The sequence below is a fragment of the Canis lupus genome, chromosome 15 (genome assembly GCF_048164855.1).
Source record: "Canis lupus baileyi chromosome 15, mCanLup2.hap1, whole genome shotgun sequence".
In the NCBI taxonomy this organism is placed as follows: domain Eukaryota; kingdom Metazoa; phylum Chordata; class Mammalia; order Carnivora; family Canidae; genus Canis; species Canis lupus.
Window position 1 is genome coordinate 51,612,086 of NC_132852.1, and position 23,606 is coordinate 51,635,691.

Sequence of the window (23,606 nt, forward strand, 5' to 3'; positions counted from 1 at the left end):
CCGAGGCGGTTGGCGAAGCGGACGGGGCGCAGCCTTCCCGGTGCGAGGAACGGTTCCCGCTGACAGATCCCCTTCTTCCGGCCGCGCCACCCGGGAGGCGGATCCCCGGGGCCTGAGGAGGCTTCCTCGGCCCGGCCCGCCCTCCGGCCCTCCGTCTCCCGCGGGTCATCCTAACGGCCTGTGAGGAGGAGGAGGAGGCGGAGGAGGAGGCGGAGGAGGAGGTCGTCGGGGGCGGCGGCAGGCGGGGACCGTGCTCCCCCTTCGGCGGCGGCGGCGGCGGCGGCGGCGGGGGCAGGACAATGGAGGTGGCTGTGGAGAAGGCGGCGACGGCGGCGGCGGCTTCGGCGGCTTCGGCGGCGGCCGCCGGGGGGCCCCTGGCGGCGCCGAGCGGGGAGAACGAGGCCGAGAGTCGGCAGGGCCCCGACTCGGAGCGGGGAGGCGAGGCGGCCCGGCTCAACCTGTTGGACACTTGCGCCGTGTGCCACCAGAACATCCAGAGCCGGGCGCCCAAGCTGCTGCCCTGCCTGCACTCCTTCTGCCAGCGCTGCCTGCCCGCGCCCCAGCGCTACCTCATGCTGCCCGCGCCCATGCTGGGCTCGGCCGAGACCCCGCCGCCCGTCCCCGCCCCCGGCTCGCCGGTCAGCGGCTCTTCGCCGTTCGCCACCCAAGGTGAGAGGCGGCCGAGGTGGGCGCGCGGGGGGGAGGGGAGCCCGGGGCGCCCGGGGAGCCCGAGGAGCCTGAGGAGCCTGAGGAGCGGCCCCCCTCCGGGGCAGGAGGCGGGCGCCCGGGTGCGGCGCGACCCGCTGTCACGTCGCCGCCGCCGGGGGTGCGCGGCGGGGGAGGGGCGAGGAGGAGGGTCCGCGTCGGCGGCGGCGGCGGCGGCCGCGCGCCCCGCGAGCCACTTCCCCGGGCGCCGAGGGCTTGGCGGCGGCGGCTCCGCGTTCTCCTCCGGGGCTGGAGGAGCGCGCCCCGCACTCTGGAAACCTGGGCTGGAGCGGGCTGCGCCGCGTCGCTCGGCTGCTTGGCCCGCTGCGTCCGGCTCACTGCTCTGCCCTCTGCCTCCCCCGGAGCTTTGTCCCGGTCGGTGCGGCCCTCATCACCCGGTTCGGACCCACGTCATTTGAGCCGGGGGTGGTGGGCGGTGGGTGAAGACGAAGCGACGGGGACTTTTCTTCGGGGAGACGCGTGGCAGATCCGGATGCTGTTTTCTGTCCTGCACGTATGTTTCGGCTTCTTTGACGCGTCTCCCCGATTTCTCTCCCTTCTGCCGGGACGGAGGGACCCAGAGAGACGGTATGTGGTTGTGTGTGTGTGTGTGTTTGCATTGGAAGGTTTTCTTTCGCAACGGTAAAGGGTAAAGAGAAATAGAAGGGAGTGATTTTTTTTGGGGGGGGGGGCGGGCGGCCCGCAGGATTTTCTTGTATTTTGTAGACGACAGCTGGGTAATGAGGACGTTGCTGTTCTCTTTGGTGGTGCATTTGTTACTGGGTAATGAGACTTTCGACAGGTCGTTCCCATTGCGAGCGTTAACAGGTTTGAGACCTTTAAAAAGTGAGTCAGAGTAAGCGCAGTAAGCATCCTAGGAGAATGAGGATTGTAAATTGCGACTTTGCGGATTCGGGAGCACCTACCTCCTTTTCAAAAATAGAGAGTAATTAGAAAGGGAATGATTCTTTTTTTTTTTTTTTTGAATGATTCGTTTTTGATGTATACTTTCAGAGGGTCTGGTTGATTAAGTTTGAGATAAAATGCTAATTAAGTAATTGAGCCTATGTTAAGGGGTATATGAAATCGGTGCTATAGACAGTAGTGTTAGACTCTGCATTTGATTCTGTGTTTGGAACAGTATCTGGCCTAGGGAGCCAGTTTTCCAGCGGTCTCTCAGTTTCTGCAGGTCGTGCCAGGGAGGTACTGTGACTGCCCTTTGTTTCTGTTTTTGAAAGATGTTTGTATAAGGATCAGCCTTGGAAGATAGAGATTGTGTCTTCCACCAGAGCAAAGAGCAGGCGTGCGTGTGGTCCAGTGTGATGTCCACTGGAGTTAAAGACAGGCATGCTTAGTACCCACGATACAAGATTGGGGTGCTCTAAGCTTAGGTTTCCTCTGGTGTAACACAATCCATTGCCTGTGCAGGTGTCAGCTGGCCCTTTGACCTTGCCTGGTGGGAACTGGGGTTCCGGGAAGGAGAGCAAAAATGTCGATGCTTCGGTTTATGTTAGCTTTGGCCTACGTTATTATTGTGAGTAGCTCTCTCACCCATGAGTCTGCCTTCTACCATGGTAAGCTAGCTTGCAAATAGGCTGAAGTCTCCGATCTTTCACTCTTGTTTTCTCTCATGTGGCCCACCTGTTGGAAATTCAGTACAGGTGAAACAAATCCTAGTTCTTAATGTTTAGACACAGTCTAAGGTCTCTTTTATTTGCATTTTAATTGGTTAAATAGGCTAGTAGCCAATCAGGATCTGAATTTTGCGTAATTCTAGAATTAAGGTTTATCGTGTGCCTGGCCATGATATTTAGACCGGAATGAATGAGAACAGGGGGAATAAATGCTCTGAAACTAAACTCTGAGACAGGTTTTAAGTTCCAGATTTCTCAAAATGTTCTATGTGATTCTAGTCTAAATATATTTTATCTTGGTGTTTGTATTACCAGCAAGAGTTCAAGAAAGCATATAAATTGGAAGGTAATGGTCTCTAACAAATGATTCTTTAAATACACTGTTAAAAAAGAGGGTCATTTTCTATAAATTAAAAATACTACCTATCCTGAATCTTATTAACTTGAATGTTCTTCCTCCCTCTCCTTGTGAACTTACTCTAATACTAGCTGAGATAAAACTTTAGCCAGCACATTTCATAAATAAATAGGGTTCATTTCACCATCTCTGTTCTTCATTCTCCTAATGAACTTGTGGGTACAGTCATCATGGATCAAACTATATAATACCTACAGGAGCTAAGCTAGTTATCTGAGTTGGAGAACTATGAGCTTGGGGGTAAAATAATAAGGAAAGTGAGGAGTGAAAGGGAGGCGGGCAGCAAACTCAGCTCTTGCAGATTGTCATGTAAGAGAAGAGAGGGCCAGTATTTTTTTTTTTTTTAAGATTTTATTTATTTATTCATGAGAGAAACAGAGAGGCAGAGACACAGGCAGAGGGAGAAGCAGGCTCCCTGCAGGGAGCCGGATGTGGGACTCTATCCCAGGACGTGGATCGTGACTTGAGCCAAAGGCAGATGCTCAATCGCTGAGCCACCCAGGTGCCCTCAGAGAGGGCCAGTATTGAAGGATATAGATATAGATATAGATATATATTGTATTTCTTTTAACCAGAAGTCTGAAGCCCGGATTTTTGTGTGAGCTTTCTCTAGGATTAGATAATGGCAAATAAATTAAAACACACACACAAACACACACACACACACACGCACACAGGCCCATTCTTTAGGCCAAACAAAACAAGTTTTGTTGAGGTCACAATCATGTTGCAGTTATACTTGTCCCTTTTAGATAGTGGTTTTCAAATTTTAGCTCTACTAGAGGCACTGGTATACTTATCAGATTTTGGGGGGTATCTGAATGGCTCATTTGGTTAAGTGTTGTCTACCTTCCGCTCAGGTCGTTATCTCACAATCCTGGGATCCCAGGATCCGGAGCCCCAAAGGCAGGCTCCCTTCTGAGCAGGGAGCCTACTTTTCCCTCTCCCTCTGCCTCTCCTCCCTGCTCATTCTCTCTCTCAAATAAAGAAATATAATCTTAAAAAAAAAAAATTAGATTTCTAGGCCTAGCCCTCCAGAGAGCCCAACTTGGCATAGCTTTAGAATTCTAGAGTATAATATTAAATTCTAGTGTTTTGTTAGCTCAAGCCATGTTATATTCCAAAACAAAATTGATCATAGGAGGATTCCTTAGGAAATTAAGACCAAAATTCAGGGTATAGAATAATAGTTTTCAGCATTATCAAACCTGATATTTCAATAAACCATTTTTGGTGTTCTCTGTTACCCTAATTGGAATTCATAGAAAATAAATCTTCTGAAATGTTTTATGCAAAAGAAATAAAGCTAATTTATAATGAAAAAGTATGTATTATAATTTATAAATGCTCAGATACAATTACAGTAACTACCAAGACCCCATTGAGAACATGGGTCAAAACTGTCCTTTGATAAGGCTGCCTGCCAGTTGGAAGGAATGAGGATGAGTGACCACATGCTAAAGTTGGATGAGCTACCTCAGGTATGACTGCCATTTTCTTAGTGTGCAGTTATATCCAGGAAAGAGGGAAGGACGTAGAAAACAGATTTTCTTTAGGTACATTATAGGTACCTGAAGTCAGAAAACAAACTGATCTTGGAGAAATGGTACAACATTGTAAAATATTTTGTAGTGTATTCAGCAAAAGAGTAGCAAACTCTAAGCTGTTTTTAAAAGAGTATTGAGCATACCCTTGAAAAGGGTCACATTATTTATCCAGGGAAGAGTAAAAAATAAGAACCCATCAATTTTTTTTAGACTTCTTTACTAACTGGCAGTCTGTAAAATGTAACTGTCGATTTTGGGATTTGATTGCTTTGGGTTCCTGGTGAGAAGTGTAAATCACCTTGTGAGTACAAGATACAATGTCAAAGAATTAATAGTATTTAAGATATTGTCTACCAGTTTTATATACAAACAGTTCTATATACAATATTCACCTTGTTAATGGAAATCATACTGTTTTCAATTTGTGGCTATTAGGAATAAAACTGTTACAAATATTTGTAGACAAGTGTTTATATAGTATGTTATTTCCTTGGGTAAATACTAAAAATTGGAATTTCTTCTTTGAGTCATAAATGTATATTTATACTGGTTGTACGGTTTTGCATTCCCTCCAGCGATGTATGAGAGTTCCAGTTTCATATCTTTGCCAGTTTGGGTGTCGTTAGTCTTTAACTTTAGTCATTCTAGGATGTGCAAAGGGGAGTCTCATGGTTTTAATTTTCATTTCCCCGATGAATAATGATGAGAGTCTTTTCTTGTGCTTATTAGTTATTACAGCTTTTTGGTATAATTTCAGTTTGTCTTTTGCAGATTTTTAAACTTAAGTAATTGGTTACATTATTGATAAGTAAATATTCTTTATATACGTTCTATATCCTGGTCCTTTGTTAGATACAGTTTTATACATATTTAACTCCTATAGCTTGCCTGTTCATTTTCTTAATGGTGTCTTTTGAAGAGCTGAAGTTTTAATTTTTGATTGTCTGATTTATCCATTTTTTTCTTTTATACTTAGTAATTTTTGTGTGTGTGTGTGTTTTTTAAGATTTTTAAAATTTATTCATTCATGAAAGAGAGAGAGAGAGAGAGAGAGAGAGAGGCAGGCAGAGACACAGGCAGAGGAAGAAGCAGGCTCCATGCAGGGAGCCAGATGTGGGACTCGATCCTGAACCCCCAGGATCATGCCCTGGGCCAAAGGCAGGCGCTGAACCGCTGAGCTACCCAGGGATCCTCGTGTGTGTGTGTGTGTGTGTGTGTGTGTGTGTGTGTGTGTATGTGTGTTTAAATATTTTATTTATTTATTCATGAGAGACACAGAGAGAGGCAGAGACACAGGCAGAGGGAGAAGCGGGCTCCATGCAGGAAGCCCGATGTGGGACTTGATCCCAGGACTCCAGGATCACACCCTGGGCCGAAGGCAGGCGCTAAACCGCTGAGCCACCCAGAGATCCCCCTAATTTTTGTGTTCTAATAGTTCTTTGCCTACCCCAAGTTTACCAAGATTTTGTCTTTTCAGTATTTTTATAGTTTTAGTCATTGTATTTAGATCTGTAATCTATTTTGAGCAATTTTGTATAAGGGTTGAGGTTCATGTTTTCAACCATATGTTAAAGTACTATTTATTGAAGAGAGTACTTTCCCTTATATCACTTTGGCATTTTTGTAAAAAAAATTAGTTGAACATAAATTTTTATTTTTATACTTTTCTGTTCTGTTGATCTATTCAGTAGTAAAGTGTTTTTGTATTGCTGTAGCTTTTAAAGTAAATTTTGAATTGGACAGTTTTGTTCTTCAAAATTGTTTTGTTCTTTGAAGTCATTTGCAATTCTTCATAAATTTTAGAATCAGCTTTTTAATCTCTACTTGAAAGTCTGCTATGATTTTGATAGGAATTGCATTAAATCCAAATACCACTTTGGGGAGAATGATTTAACAATATTGACTATTCCTACCTATAAACCTTTTATTTCCTGTTTATTTAGATCTTTAATATCTCTCAGCACTATTTTATCATATTAGTCTTGTACAATATTTGTGAAGTTTATATTCCAAACTATTTCATGATAATGCTGCTTAATGATACTGGTGTTTTTAAAAATATCATTTCCAACTGTTGCTAGTTGAAATACAATCAACTCTTGTATATCGATTGTATCCCATTATCTTGCTAAATTCAGTGATTAAATCTTAGTAGTTTTTTGTGTATTCCTTAAGATTTTCTATGTAGACTATCCTATTGCTTACAGGTAGGTAGTTTTAACTTTTAATTCCTAATTAACTTGTCATTTTTTTCCCTTACTGTGCTAGGTAGGACCTCCAGTACAATATTGAGTAGAAGTTTAATTTCACTATTAAATGAGAGATGGCATTCTTGCCTTATTCTTGATCTTAGGAAGATGTTAGTTGCTCACCACTTATATGTTAGATCTATGAGCTTTTTACAGATGCCCATTATCAAAATTAAGATCTTTTCTATTCCTAGTCTGCTGGGTATTTTAATCGTTTTGGATGATGAATTTTGTCAAATGCATTTTCTGTACCTATTAAAATGATAATGTGGGTTTTCTCCTTTTTTCTCTTAATGTGGTAAATTATGTTGACTTTTAGATGTTAAACTTATCTTGCATTCTGAGGATATGCTGTACTTGGTCACCTTTATGTGTATTTCTGGACTTGATTTGCTAATATTTTGAGGACTTTTTTATGTTTATGAGGAATATTGGTGATGGTTTTCTCATATCTTTATCTGATTTTAGTATCAAGGTAAAACTGGCCTCAAATGTGTAGTGTTCCATCTAATTTTCTGAAAGACGTTTTGTAAAATTAGTATTAGTTCTTTAAACATTTGACAGAATTCGGTGAATCCATCTGTGCTTAGAGTTTTCTTTATGAGAAGATTTTTGATTAGGGATTCAGTGTCTTGATACAGGGCGATTCAAATTTTATATTTCTTCATGAATCCATTTTGGTAAATTGTTTGAAGAAAATTTTGTTTCATCTAATTGGTACATTTTTAGTATATGTTTATTCACAGTATTCCCCAAACCCTTTTAATGTTTTCAGGGCCTGAGCAATGTCCCAGACTTCTTTTGTTTCTATTTGTAATGTGTATTCTTTTTCTTGCTATTTTTGAGGGCTTACCAACTAACTTTTGGCTTTGTTAATTTTATTTATTGTTTGTCTCTGCTTTTTTAAAGGTATAATTTTCTCGCTAAGCATATGTTGCCACCTCAAATAAATTGTTTTAATTAACATTCTATTAAAATATTTTAAATTTTTTCTTGTGATTTCTTTTGGGTTGCTTAGAAATGTATTAAAGATACATGGGGATTTTCTGGATAGCTTATTCCATTGTACTAAAAAAAAAAAGAAAAAACTGTAAGACATAAATCTTTTTTTTTTTCCTTAGAGTATTTATTTATTTATTCATGAGAGAGACAGAGAGACTAAGGCAGAGAGAGAAGCAAGCTCCCTGCAGGGAGCCCAATGTGGGACCTGATCCCAGGATCCTGGGATCACTTCCTGAGCCAAGACGTAGATCTTTCAAAGTTATTGAGACATTTTATGTCCTAACATATTGTCTATCTTGGTGACCATTTATGTGTATTTAAAAAGAAATTAAATTCTATCTACAGTTGTTCCTTGTAATATTCTGTAAATGTTAGGTGAAGTTGGTTGATAGTGTTGTAAAAATGTTTATTTTATTGGTTTGGTTTTCTTTTTCTTTTTTTTTTTTTCGGTCTACTCGTTCTATCAGTTACAGAGAGAAGAATGTTAAAATCTTCAATCATGATTGTTGACTTACCTTTTTATTCCTTTACTCCTGGTTAGTTTTTGCTACTGATATTTTGAAGCTTTATCTTATTGATTAATTGCCTGCCCTTTTTAATACTATGAAATGTTATTTATCTCTTGTACTACTGTTTCATGAAGTCTACATTGTTTTTACATTAATACAGCTACACCAGTCTTCTTACCTCTACTTGAATGGTATATTTTTTCCATTCTTTTACTTTTAACCTTTCTATTTAAAGTAGGTCTCTTGTAGATAGTGAATAGTGGTGTCTTGCTTTTTTATCCAATCTGTAAATTTTTGCTTTTAATGGTTTAATTCATTTACATGTTAAGTAATTATTAGTATGGTCGAGTTTAAGACTACTTCTTAAAAATTTGTTTTCTCTTTCTTCCTGCTGGTCCTCTACTATCTTTGCTTTTCTCCATCCCTTAGCAACTGTTCTCTGGTAAGCATCCCAAAGTCTTGCTGTGCACCTGCATGTTAGCCTTCAGCGATGGCCTTGGAGAAGCCCTAGAGAGACTACTGGCACCCTCACTCTTTGCAGCTCTCTTCTCTTCAGTGCTTAATTTGCTTCAAGCCCCAAATTCTCTGGCTTTTTAAGCTGTGTTCTACTTAAGCTCTAGTTCCCTGAATTGTGGCTGAGAGATAGTCCCCAGGTAGAGAATCAAGACCTATTAGGGTTTACCTCCTGCATTTCCCTTTTTTCTTCAGGGAATCACAGTCCTCATTGCCTATTGTTCAATGCCCAAAGATAGTTGCCTCATATATCTATCCCCGTTTACATGTAGTTGTACATGGCAGGCAAACTTGTCTTGGTACTGGTTACTCTGTCCTGGTAGAAAGTTGATGTCAAATACTATTATTACACTGCTTTGAACCTTTTTAATATGCTCACATGTGGGTAATTTGGTTCTTAGAGCTCTCTATTTTTTTTTTTTTTAAGATTTTATTTATTCATTCACAAGAGACACAGAGAGAGGCAGAGACACAGGCAGAGGGAGAAGCAGGCTCCTGGTGGGGAGCCCAATGTGGGACTTGATCCTGGGACTCCAGGATCACGCCCTGGGCCAAAGGCAGACGCTCAACTGCTGAGCCACCCAGGTGTCCCAGATCTCAAGATTTTTGTCTGATTTTTCTTAGAGATCTCCCCAAGTAAACTATCAACCTACTTGCATGAGCCCTACATTTCTTCCTAAAACCTTGACCCCTTTTTCAAATTTACTCCTGCATTTTCAAGTACATAGTAGACCAGTAGTCTCCAAAATGGGATATATGTGTCCCACATTACGAGGTAACATAATTTATTGAGTTGAGGGGAAAACATTAGAATTTAAGTTAAAGTATTTTGATAAGTAGATTGTCATTAATAAGCATGTCAAATGGCTGCATTTCACACATATAGTATACAAAGCATTCTAAGAGTGGGGGAATTGAGGCTGCTGTAAGTCTAAAAGTTACTTTGTCTGAGTTAGGAATATGTGTTCACTTGTCACCTGTAGTACCAAGGATTACATGCCTTAGGAAGTGGAATGCATATTAATCCCCATTTGCCCTCTTAAATTAAGTAGTCCCTTGTGCTGCACAACCTGTCAAACTGTACACAGCTGCCAGGGAAGTAATAGGATTTCTATACTGCAGACCCTATTGTGACACTCCCCCCTCCAATCCACCCCTAGCTTGCTCATGCATACACATACATAACGTATTGTAATACAATTTACATGTTCTTGGATAAGTTGGCTTATGGGTTGTAGACTCTGTTTTTAACTAAAATGACTGAAAATTTGAAGATCGTGGTAGGCCATTATCAGGACCCGGACATAAAACCCTGGGATCTCAGTTCCTAGGGCTTCCCATATGGAAGCCACTCATGAAAGCCCCTCAGTTTCAGCAGCCTGGAGAGTCCCTAAGTTACAGGTTGTAGGGTATGTGTAATAATTATAAAAAGTGATCCCTAACTCCAATTAATAGCACAGAGAGTTGTATTTAAGTCTGTCATCAAGGTTGGATGCTAATAATAATGCTCCTCCCAAGTTTAGGAAAATATGGAAAGTTCCTCAGGGCACTTCATATCTGATGACTTCTTCAGTGTTATGTAGAGGGATAGATACTTGTCATTTCCTGGCACCTGAATATGCAGTCAGTGGTAGATTAGCCAGCAAGATCTCTTTCTATGGAAAGCTGTAATTGTTGCTGTTCCATTGTTTTTTTTATTTTATTTTATCAGGTATATGGAGTTGATGGAGTCACGATTTTCCAACCAGCCCTAAATTATTTGAATCTTTGAAGTCTCATTTTTTTAGCTATGATAAAGATAATACTAATTTGTAAGCTAACAGCATTAGAGTGGTAGAACTGATACTTCATAGGCTCTTTATCAGTCTTATTGTGAGGTTAACACAAGTGATTTTCTAACCAAATCTAATACTTGCCTAAAAGTTTCAAAATTACCAAAAACCCTCTTTGAAATTGACATCCTCTGAATTAATGATGAACTATGCCTTAAATGTATATTACATCTTGGACCATTAGAGGATAGTGGTATGAAGCTATCATGACTAGCAAAACATTTAAAAATATTTTACCCTGATTTTGTTCTTTCAGAATGTCTTGTATATGTGATTTGTTATATACAGGGTACTCTAGTACTGTAGTATGTGCACATAATATATACATAGGTGCATGTGTTTAAAACAACATGTGAACATAACTGTCAGCTGAATTGCCTCAGTGTTTTTCTGTGTTTACCTCGTCTTTCAAAAATGGTTTTCAAATTCTAAGTTGTAAAAATACAGGATTCTTCAAAGAACTTTGTTCTAATTTCTTCTAAAACACGTTGTCCATACGTACTCTGGTCACAATACAATAAATTTATTTATTTTTATTTTTATTTTTAAAAGATTTTAAAAATAAAAGCCAGCACCCTGGCTGCCCTACAATAAATTTAAAAGTGGGACTCCTGGGTGGCTCAGCGGTTTAGCGCCACCTTCGGCCCAGGGAGCTATACTGGAGACCCGGGATCCAGTCCGACGTCAGGCCTCCCTGCATGGAGCCTGCTTCTCCATCTGCCTTTGTCTCTGCCTCTCTCTCTCTCTCTCTCTGTCGGTCTCTCACGAATAAATAAAATCTTAAAAAAAAAAACCCAATAAATTTAAAAGAAAAATGTCATATATAGTAATTGGGAGTTATAACTACTGGAAGATCTTTATTTTATCTTCCTTATGAATGAATAGTCTTTCTGGGATCTCTTGACTGTATTCAACATTAAGGATAACCAGGAGAAGAGCCTATAGCACATGACATTAGTATCTGCCTTTTGTACTGGTGCATGTTGATTTATGTTTCTTCTGTTCATCTTCTAGATGACTTGTGTGTCACGTGCCTTAACTTTTACTAACCTCAGCTCATTTCCCCACCCATCTTTTGGTATTAAGGCTTCCATTCCAGTTCTCTGACCTTTCCTTTTTGGTGTCCTGTTGTCCTCCCTCTGTTTCTTTCTTTTCTACTCTAGAGATTAGAGTGAGGAGATCACCTAGGACAAGGCCTTAGGAATCCAGATATGTTATGGGTGTGTGGGATGGAAACCTAGAAGGACACTGAGAAGAGGTAGAAGAAAACCAGGAAAATGTAGTGTCATGGAAGCCAAGCAAAGAAAGTATTAACAAAGTGGTGGTTCACAGTGTCGCATTCACGCAAGGTCAAATAAGAGAGGCCAAAAACATTTTAGTGTTAGAAACATGACAGTCGTGCAAAGCATATTTTGATGGAGAAGTAGTAGGGGAAACTCTGTTGGGGTTATACAATAGGTAGAAGTAAAGAGATGTGGATAGAAAGTTAGAACAACTCTAGAGAAATTTAAAGGAATTATGCAGTAGTTGGAGAGAGAAATGGAGTTATGTAAATGGGAAAGGCTTAAGCACGTTTGTTATATGAAAGAAGAGTTCAGTCAAACGAGCTATCAAATATACCAAAGAAGGGATTTGTGAGGTGTTCTGAGAAAGCAGAATTGATTGATCCAAGGCATAGATGGAGAGATTGGTGACTTTGAATAGAAGGAGAGACATTTTGTTATGAACAGGAGAGAAGGTAAGAGTAGGTATACACACACACACACACACACACACACACACAGGGTTTGTCTACGTGTGTGCAAAGTGGATTGCATTTCCCAGTAAAATGTAGTATGACTGCAGATCTTGTTGAGGCCCACTTGCTACTGGAAATCGTACATTTATAGTGATACCTGTGTGCCTTCTTACAGTGCCACTCAGCACTCTCTGAAAAAAAGCAAAGTATTTTAGGGAGTGCTATTCAAAATGTCGTCCACAAACTTCTAATAGGGTCTGAAATGAGATCGTTTGCTACAGGAAAGTATGAGGGAGCAGGGACAGCCTGGTTCCTGAGAGTCTTAGAAATATTCAAGAAGCGAACAGAGCCCCACACTGAAAAGAAACTGCTGCAAATAAAAGCTGATGAGAGTAGGAACTTAAGGGTAAAGAGGAGAAAAGACACAGATACATGTGGGAGGGGGCACTGGAGGAGGCAGATCTCAGAAAGTATTAGGGAAGTGGTCACACTTAAGTACCTTAGGTTTGAATACTTTGTGGTAACAATATAAGAGGAAACCTTTGAACTCTGAATCTAGGAAAGCTATCTCAGTCTGTTTACAAATCTTACATAGGAAACTTAAAAGTATAGGGAAAGCCATCCAACTATATAATAAGGTTTCTAAAAAAAAAAAATAAGGTTTCTAGAAGGTATTGTAATTTTATGTCATTGGAAGATAGTATAAGAAAAAGGACAGTAGTCCTCTGAATAACAGATTTAAAGAAGTGAAGATAGCAGTATACTTTGTCTTAAAGCACAGATATGATTTCTACAAAATAAGCTGGAAAAATAAAACAGTATGTTATGAAAAAACAATACAAACTGAATTAGAAAAGTTTGTAAATGAGCTCCTATGTTATAGGAGATCATGAAAAACTGACAAGACTTGAGGAATGAATGAGAAATATTTCAGAAATGAAGATAAACCAGAAAGTTCTTGAATGAGTAGACACTCTAGAAAGTACCACAAAAGAAAAAAATGATGGAAAAAGACAAGTGAAAACAAATCAAGTAAAGAGCTGAAAGAAATTCATAAAGTGACAAGAAGATCTTATATGCATGTGCACATAAGTATATGGACATTAATAAAAGTGCCTGGACTGAAAAAAGAAACAGGAAAAAAACAAAATGCTGTTAAAAGATGAACATCTATATTATAAGGGTTCATCATGTCCTTAGGAAAATTGAAACAACAGCCACCACTGAAATGTGTTTTAGGGCTTTTAAAGAAAAAATATTTTGGGCACCTACACAAAAAGACTACATCACTTAGGTGGAAAGAATGCCAGATTATCATTAGACTCTCCAGCATTAGTACTTAAATCTGGAAGACTGGAGTAAAGATTTTTAAGATTTTTCATAGAAAAAAAAAAAAGTGAATTGAGGCACACATCCAGCCAACTGATGTTTAAGCATAAAGACCACATATAAGGGGATCCCTGGGTGGTGCAGCGGTTTGGTGCCTGCCTTTGGCCCAGGGCGCGATCCTGGAGACCCGGGATCCAATCCCATATCGGGCTCCCGGTGCATGGAGCCTGCTTCTCCCTCTGCCTATGTCTCTGCCTCTCTCTCTCTCTCTCTCTCTCTGTGACTATCATAAAAAAAAAAAAAAGACCACATATAAGAACTTTAAAAGTATTGTTCCTATGAGCCCTTCCTAAGGATACTAGATTTTGTTGCATTTTATTTCTCACTTTGGTATGCTTGGTGATATATATATATTTTTTTTTTTTTACTTATTTGGGAGCAGTGTAGACATGACCCTTAGCCCCAAACATAGATTCTCTTTTTTAAAAGGTTATTTATTTTTTAGCTTTACTGAGATAAGATTAACATACAGTAAGCTGCATATATTTAAATGTACTGTTTGATGAGTTTTGATATATGCAAGGATAATCCCCTATAACTGCAGTATAATTAAATTAAGGGAATTTGACATTAGTACAGTGCTATTATCTAATTACATGATCTATATTCAAATTTTGTCAGTTGTCACAATAATGTCCTTCACAGCAGCTTTTTCACCCCCTTTGATGGTGGGGGAAATCCAGGACACAGATTGCCAGCACGTACTATGGAATAGATTTGTGGACAAGTTCCAGAGGGTGAATTTCCAGCAAATCCCACTGGTACAGCACCAAAGTGTGAGTGATGGCTGTTATCTTTTCTAACAAGGTCTGACTATTGAGCTCTGAAGGGAAAATTCTTCCTTGGGTACTCTGTCCTAGCCTTAGCAGTAGTGGCTATTTTGTGTCATATTTATCACATCTGCTGCTGTTATATGCTTGAGCACTGTCTCAGCTTCTTACTGGCCACTCCTAGTTATCCCAGTTCCTTGAGGTAGTTAATAATTATTTCTGTCAAATGTTTTTTTCAAACTTAATGTTTGATTTCTCTCCTTATTCATCATTTTTGGCAAAAGTAATGCGTCCCCTTCAGTGCTTTACATTAGGAAACCATGATGTCCTCTTGTCCCATTGCTGTTGTTTGGCTTTCATCACTAGTTTGAACTGCCAGATTTCTCCACTTTTCCCCCTTTGTAATTAATAACTTCCTGTGAGATACTTTGGGTCTCTGTCAGTGTTCTGTTCCCAAAAACTGTAGATAGCATCCACTGCTGATTCTTCCCTTCATCATTTATTACTGTGATGTTGCAAAATGGTGATTTTTCTGTCACTCTCAGCTTATTAGCTGATTCTGTACTGTATGAATGAGACTTTCCTTTTCCATTTATTACTGTGGGCATGTGAAATTTTTTTATATTATATACTATTCCTTTCATTATTTTGATAACCACATTGTTCCAATTTGGGCAGTAGAAACCCCTTCAAGTTGAAATCTTGTCCTTTGACACACACCTATTGATTGTTGAATACTTCTAACTTTCTGGAAAACCAGATAGTTTCCAGGCTTATCTTCTACTTTTACTGTACGAGCCTTGGTTATTTCTCTAAGGAGCCCCAATTCCTTTTTTAGTGAAGTCCAACTTATCTTTTATGAATTTTTCTTTTGTTTGGTATCTAAGAAATCTTTACCTAACATGTTTTCCTCTTGAAGTTTCCAAGCTTTAAGTTTTACATTTAGATCTATGATCCATTTTGAGTTAATTTTCATGTGTGATATGAGGTATGGATCCAAGTTCATTTTACTTGTGGATATTTAATTTTTCCACCACTGCTGTCGAAAAAGCCATCCTTTTTCCTACTGCACTTCCTTTGTCAAGTATCAGTTGTCCACGTATGTCTGGGTTTATTTTTGGGCTTTCTGTTCCATTGATCAGTTTGTTATTACACCAATACTGTGCTGTTGAGTCTTGATATTAATGCCAAGAGATCTTTTAGCAGGAAAACAATAGGCAGGATGTTCTGCAGGGAATTTTTTTTTTCATTTAAAAATTTTAATTCCAGTATAGTTAACATACTGTGTTATATTAGTTTCAGGTGTACAATATAGTGATTCAGCATTTCTATACATTATTCAGTGCTCATCATGATAAGTATACTCTTTAATATTTATCAGCTATTTCACCCACCCCCTACTCATCTCTTTCTGGTAGCCATCAGTTTGTTCTCTATAGTTGAGTCTGTTTTTTGGTTTGCCTCTTTTTTTTCTTCATTTGTTTTCTTAAATTTCACGAGTGAAATCATACGATAATTTGTCTTCCTCTGACTTCTTTCACTTAGCATTATAACCTCCAGATCCTATCCATGTTATTGCAAATGGCAAGCTTCATTATTTTTATGGCTGAGTAATTTTTCGTGTTTGTGTGTGTGTCTGTACATGTGTACACACCACCTCTTCTTTATCCATTTGTTGATTGATGGACACTTGGGCTGCTTCTATAATTTGGCTATTGTAAATAATGCTGCAGTAAATGTAGGGTTCCATGTATCCTTTCAAATTAATGTTTTTGACTTGTTTGGGTAAATATCCAGTAGTAGAATTACTGGATCATAGGGTAATTCTGTTTTAAAATTTTTAAACAACCTCCATACTGTGTTCCATAGTTAGCTGTTCCCACCAACAGAGCACAAATGTTCCTTTTTCCTCTACATCCTCATCAACACTTGTGGTTTTGATTTTAGCCATTCTGACAGGTGTGAAATAATATCTTATTGTGATATTGATGTCTGTTTCCCTGATGATGGGTGACATGGAGCATCTTTTCATGTGTCTATTGGCTATCTGTATGTCTTCTTTGGAGAAATGTCTGTTCATCTCTTCTGCCCATTTTTTAATTGGATTTTTTTTTTTTTAGTATTGAGTTCGTATATTTTGGATACTAACCCTGTATCAGGTATGTTGTTTACAAATATCTTCTCCCATTCCCTACATTGCCTTTCAGTTTGTTGATTGTTTGCTCTGATGTACACAAGCTTTTTATTATGATGTAATCTCAATAATTTATTTTTGCTTTTGTTTTCTTTGCCTCAGGAGACATACCTTAGAAAAATATTGTTGGGGTTGATGTCAGAGAAATTACTGCCTGTACTCTTCTAGGATTTTTTATGGTTTCTGGTCTCACATTAGGTCTTTAATCCATTTTGAGTTTATTTTTGTTTATGGTCTAAAAAGCAGGCCAGTTTTCATTCTTTTGCACATAGCTGTCTAGTTTTCCCAACACCATTTGTTGAAGAGATGGTCTTTTTTCTCACTGGATATTCTTTCCTGCTTTGTTGAAGATTAATTAACCATATAGTTGTGGGTTAATTTCTGGGTTTTCTATTCTGTTTCATTTATCTAGGTGTTGTTTTTTGTTTTGTTTTGTTTGTTTTGTGCCAGTACCATAGTTTTATAGTTTTATGATTGCTACAGCTTCGTAATATAACTTAAGGTCTAGAATTGTGATACCTCTGGTTTTGTTTCTTATTTTCAAGATTACTTTTGCTATTTGGGGTCTTTTATGGTTCCATACATAGGATTATGGATTTTAGGATTTTTTTGTTCTAGCTCTGTGAAAAATACTTTGGTATTTTGATAGGGATTGCATTAAATCTATAGATTGCTTCCATGTGTAGCCAACTGTATATCTTCAGTTTCTTTTATTTTTTTTCAAGGATTTTATTTATTCATGAGAGACACACACAGAGAGGCAGAGGCATGGGCACAGGGAGAAGCAGGCTCCATTCCATGTAGGTAGCCCAGTGTGGGACTCAATCCTGGGACTGGGATCATGCCCTGAGCCAAAGGGAAATGCTCAACTGCTGAGCCACCCAGGTGTCCCTCTTTTATCAGTTTTTTATAGTTTTCAGAATACAGATGTTTCACCTCTTTGGTTAAGTTTATTCTTAGGTATTATTTTTGGTGCAATTGTAAATGGGATTGTTTTCTTAATTTCACTTTTTCTGCTGTTTCTTTATTATATAGAAATGCAACAAATTTCTGTACATTGATTTTGTATCCTGTGACTTTACTGAATTCAGTTCTAGTATGTTTTTGGTGGAATCCTTAGGGTTTTCTGTAAGTATTATGTCTTCTGCAAGTAGTGAAAGCTGCTTCCTCACCAGTTTGGATGCCTTTTATTTCTTTTTGTTGTCTGATTACTGTGCCTATCACTTCCAGTATGATGTTGAATAAAAGTGGTGAGAGTGGACATCGTTGTCTTTTCCTGACCTTATAGGAAAGCTCTGTTTTTCCCTATTGAGTATGATGTTCCCTATGGGTTTTTCATATAAGGCCTTGATTATGTTGAGGTATGTTCCCTCTAGACCTAGTTCATTGAAGGTTTTTATTGAGAACGGTTGTTATACTTAGTAAAATGCTTTTTCTGAATCTGTTGAAGTGATCCTTTCTCTTGGTGATGTGGTGTATCACATTGATTGATTTGTGAATATTGAGGCATGCTTGCAGCCCAGGAATAAATCCCACTTGATTGAGGTGAATTTTTTTTTAGGTATTGTTGGATTCAGTTTGCTAGTATTTTATTGAGGATTTTTGCATCTAATCTACAGCTATTGGCCTGTAGTTCTCTTTTTTTGTGTGGTGTCTTTATCTGGTTTTACTATCCAGGGTAATGCTGGCTTCATAGAATGAATTTGAAAATTTTCCTTCCTCTTCTATTTTTTGGAACAGTTTGAGATGAATAGGTGTTAACTCTTTAAATGATTGGTAGAATTCACTGTGAAGCCATCTGTTCCTGGACTTTTGTTTGTTGAGAGTTTTTTGATTACTAAGTCATTTTCATTGCTGGTTATCAGTCTGTTCATTTTCTGTTCTTCCTATGTCAGTTTTGGTAATTTCTGTTTCTAGGAATTGATCCATTTCTTCCAAATTGTCCAATTTGTTGGCATATAATTCCTCATAATATTCTCTTATAATTGTTTGTATTTCTGTGATGTTGGTTGTTATTTCTCCTCTCCTCATTTGTGATATTTATTTGGGTTCTTTCTCTTTTCTTTTTCATAAATCTAGATAGAGGTTGATCAATTTTATTAAGTGTTTCAAAGAATCAGCTCCTGGTTTCATTGTTTTTCTGTTTAGATGACCTGTCCATTGATGTAAGTTGGATGATAAAGTCCCCTACTATTATTGTTATCGATGAGTTTATGTTTATTGTTTTATATATTTGGGTACTCCTGTGTTAGATGCATAAATATTTATTATTTCTATATCTTCTTGTTGATTTATCCCCTTTATTATTATTATTATTATTTTTTTTTTAAATAAGACACAGGAGTTTTGAAATTGATTCTCTGATGATTTCTGGTTTTTTTGTTTTTTAATTTTTATTTATTTATGATAGTCACAGAGAGAGAGAGAGGCAAAGACATAGGCAGAGGGAGAAGCAGGCTCCATGCCCCGGGAGCCCGACGTGGGATTCGATCCTGGGTCTCCAGGATCGGGCCCTAGGCCAAAGGCAGGCGCCAAACCGCTGTGCCACCCAGGGATCCCTATCCCCTTTATTATTATATAGTGCTCTTCTTTGTCTCGTTACAGTCTTTGTTATAAAGTCTAGTTTGTCCCATATAAGTATTGCTGCTCCAGCCTTCTTTTGACTTGTATTTGCATGATAATTGTTTCTCTATCTCCTCACTTTCAATCTGGAGGTGTCTTTAGGCCTAAAATGAGTCTCTTTTAGGCAGCATAAATGGGTCTTGTTTTTTTGTTTTTTTAAATTTTTTTTTAATCCATCTGTCACCTTGTGTCTTTTCCAAAAGTATTTAATTTAGAAAGAGAAAGAGTAAGTGAATGGAGAGTGGAGGAGGAACAGAGGAAGAGGGAGAGAGAAACTCAAGGGAGACTCTGCAGGCTAAGCATGGAGCCCCACATGCGGTTGGATCTCCCCCACCAGAGCCAAAACCAAGGTTCAGTTACTTAACTGACTATGCCACTAGGGTGCCCCACCCTATATCTTTTGATTGGAGTGTTTATTCCACTTACATTCAAAGTAATTATTGATAGATATGCAGTTAGTGCCATTTTATTACTTGTTTTGTGGTTGTTCCTGGAGTTTTTCTCAGATCCTTTCTTCTCTTTTGTGTTCTGCTGATTTTCTTTAGTGATATATTTGGAATTCTTTCTCTTTAGTCTTTGCATGTTTGTTAGTGGTTTTTAAAAAATAGTTGCCATTAGGTTTGTGTATATAACCTTTTCTCCATGCAGCAGTCTATTAAATTCAAGTTTGAACCCATTTTTTTCTCCTCTCTTCCTCACATTTCAGGTATATGTTACTATATTTTATATCCTTTTTGTGTGTGACTTCCTGGACTGATTTTTGGTTTGTTTGTTTATTTATTTATTAATTATAGAGAGGGAGACAGAGACATATAGGCAGAGGGAGAAGGAGGCTCCCTGTGAGGAGCCTAAAGGGGCACTCAATCCCAGGACCCTGGGATCATGACCTGAGCCAAAGGCAGATGCTCAACCACTGAGTCACCCAGGGGTCCCTCCTGGACTGATTTTTACAGAAATATTCATTGTTACTGCTTTTGTGTTTGCTGCTTTTATTCTGTCACTTTAGTGTCCCCTTCCCAAAGAATCCCCTTCAATATTTCATGTAGTGCTGGTTTAGTGGTCAGGAACTGCTTTAGTTTTTGTTTGGAGATAAATTCTTTATTTCTCCTATTCTAAATGATACCTTGCTGAATAGAGTATTCTTGGCTGTGATTTTTCTCATTCAGCACTTTGAATATATCATGCCGCTCTCTTCTGGCTTGCCAGGTTTCTGTTAGAAATCTCCAGCTAGCCTTATGGGTCTTCCCTTGTAAGTTAAGGACCTCTTTTGTTTTGCTGCTTTTGAGATTCTTTTGTCACTATATTTTGAAAATTCAATTGCAGTATGTCTTGGAATTGGCCTGCTATTGTTGATTTTGCTGGGGGTTCTTTGTGCCTCCTGAATCTGGATGTCTATTTCCTTCTCCAAATTAGGGAAGTTTTCAACTATTATTTCCTCAGATAAATTTTCTGCCCCCTTTTCTCTCTTCCTCTTCTGAGACTCCTGTAATATGGGTGTTACTATGTTTGATGGAGTCACTGAGTTCCCTAAATTTGTTCTCATGTTCCATAATTCTTTTTCTCTTTTGTTCACCTTGAGTAATTTCCATTACTTTGTCTTCTAGGTCATTCATTTATTCTTCTACTTATACAGCCTGCTATTCATTGCATTAAGCATGTTTCTAACTTATTACACTCTTTGTCTCTGATTGATTCTTTTTTAACTCTTTTTATCTCTGTGGTAAGGTTCTCACTGATGCCTTCTGTTCTTTTCTTAAGCCTGTGAGTGTCCTTACTATCTTGTTTTAAATTCTCTATCAGGCATGTTGCTTATATTTATTTCATTTAGATCTCAGGCCCTGGCCTTATCTTGTTTGCTTATTTGGGATAAATTCCTTTGTTCTCATACTTTGTCTAGGTCTCTGCTTTTTTTCTGTGTTAGGAAAGTTCAGTTATGTCTCCTGCTTCTACTGAAAGTAATGGCCTTATGAGGGAGAGATCATGCAGTTCCCAGGGCCTAGTGCTTCAGAAAGTATCTCTGGTGTGTACTGCATGTGGTCTGTTCTTATGTTCTGACTGCTCTGTCCTTCAGGCCTGTCTCCTTGCCTGCCATGGGCAGTATTTGGTCCTTGGCCTGAGTATGGTGAGTTTTAACTGGATGTGCTTTGGTCTGCTTGTGAAATGAGACCTGTTACCACCTCTACCAGAACAGAGGCCCTGCAAAACTCTCTGGTCAGGAGGGGTGGCATGGGCTTTGTGCTGTTCTTCTGAGAGGGAGGGGCCAGCCATCCTGGGACTGAGGGAGTTGTGACTGAGAAGGGCAGTTCTACCAGAGTGCAGGAGGTTGTGCTTGATGTAAGCAAGTTAGGCAGCCAGTGTTGGTACTGTGTGCTGCTTTTCTACATGTGGCTCTGTGTTTATGCTGAGGAGTGGGGGGAGGGAAATGGCACCAGACAGTTCTTTTGTTCTAGAGAAGTGTCTCTGGACTCTGCCTCTCAGGGACCCTCTGAGAGGAACAAATAAACCTCCCCAGTGTGTGCCTCAGGCACTCTTAAGATCACTCCACACTGTGCTTCTGGGTGGTTTGCCTGCCTTCTCTCCAGGAGCAGCACAGTGCCCTCAGGGCTCTATCACAGACAAGCCCACTGTCCTTTAAAACTCCAGGCTTTAAGCCCCGCTGGTTGCAAGAACTCATGAAATTCAGCTCTTCTTGTTTTCTAAGCCAGTGGCTTGGTGGAAATGTTCTTGTGTATTCCCTTGTGTGTATGCCTCTCTCTCTCTCCCTGTCCTCCTCCTTCTCTTTTTAAAAGATTTTATTTATTCATGAGAGATGCAGAGAGAGAGAGAAAGAGGCAGAGACACAGGCAGAGGGAGAAGCAGGCTCCCTGCAGGGAGCCCGAAGTGGGACTCCATCCTGGGTCTCCAGGATCATGCCCTGGGCCAAAGTCAGGGCTAAACCTCTGAACTACCCAGGCTGCTCATCTTCTCCCTTTCCCTCTTTAGTCCTCTCACCCTTCTCTGTGACCATGGCTCTCTCCCCTCCACAGTGGCCATAATCTGTTTCTCCCCTAAGTCACATCTCCACACTTACTACCTTCTTCAGTGTGGCATCTTCTCTCCCTTTAGTTGTGGAGTTTGTTCTGTCAAGTCTTCAGGTCATATTCTGGGCCATTTAGGATGATTTCATACTATTAGCTGGGTTCATGGGACAAGGTGAACCTCGAGTCCTCATACTCCAGTGCCATCTTCCTGCTGCTTTGTGATTATCCTTTTTTAGACTACTTTTTTTTTAAGATTTTATTTATTCATGAGAGACAGAGAGGCAGAGACATGAGCAGAGGGAGAAGCAGGCTCCCTGTGAGGAGCCTGATGTGGGACTTGATCCCAGGACTCTGGGATCACACCCTGAGCCAAAGGCAGATGCTCAACTGCTGAGCCACCTAGGCATCCCTTTTATACTACTCTTATAAGTTTTCCTCTAGAGTTATGTGAGCTTCATATAATGAATTAGAGAGTGCTACCTTTTACAGTTCTCTGAAAGAATTTGTGTAAGATTGGAATCATTTTTTTTCTTGAATATATAATAGCAATTAGAACTTGTGCTTTTCTTTGTGGGAAAATTTTGACTCCGGATTCAGTTTTCCTAAAGTTTTATCTGTAAGACTCTTCATGTTTTCTGTTTCACTTAAGAAACTTTGGTAGTTAATTGACTTTCTTTAATTCATTGGGGTTGACTCTACTATGCTTTACAAACTCTGAATATTTTTCTTATTATGGTAAAATTGTACACAATGTAAATTTTACCATTTTAACCCGCCCCCCCCCCTTTTTTTTTAAGAAAAACAGAGTACCTGGTTAAGGGGGACAGAGGTGGAGAGGGAGAGGGAGATCTTAGGCAGGCTCCATGCCCAGCTCGGAGCCCAACTTGGGGCTCCGTTTCACAACCCTGAGATCAAGATCTGAACTGAAATCAAAGAGTCGGACATAAAACCACTGAGCCATCCAGGAGCTCCCCATTTTAATCATTTTTAGGCCTACAATTTCATGACTTTAGGTACAATTATAATGTTGTGTAACCATCACTACTATTCCCAAAATATTTTTCATCATCTTTTTTTAAAAATTTTTATTTATTTATGATAGTTACAGAGAGAGAGAGAGGCAGAGACACAGGCAGAGGGAGAAGCAGGCTCCATGCACCGGGAGCCTGATGTGGGATTCGATCCCAGGTCTCCGGGATCGCGCCCTGGGCCAAAGGCAGGCGCCAAACCTCTGCGCCACCCAGGGATCCCTATTTTTCATCATCTTAAATAGAAACTCTACTCATAAGCAGTAATTCATTTCACCCTTCCTGCCCCCGGTAACTTCTATTTTGCTTTCCATCCTTCTGAATTTGTCTATTGTAGATAACTCATGTAAGTACAATTTTTATATGTATATACATATCATATAAGTAGAATTACCTACATAATATATATGTGTATAATTTGACCTTTTTGTCTGGT

The 23,606-nt window shown here is 39.5% G+C and overlaps 1 protein-coding gene across 2 annotated transcripts in view; it reads left to right on the top strand.

Annotated features, from left to right (window-relative positions):
• Nucleotides 1-284: 284 nt before the first annotated feature.
• Nucleotides 285-23,606, top strand: part of TRIM24 (tripartite motif containing 24) — a 99,746-nt gene continuing 76,424 nt past the window's right edge. For both annotated transcript variants that reach the window (XM_072777358.1, XM_072777359.1), the window contains exon 1: nucleotides 285-669. In XM_072777358.1, coding sequence (XP_072633459.1) covers nucleotides 300-669 — 370 coding nt within the window. In that variant the 5' untranslated portion in view covers nucleotides 285-299. The remainder of the gene's footprint in view (nucleotides 670-23,606) is intronic.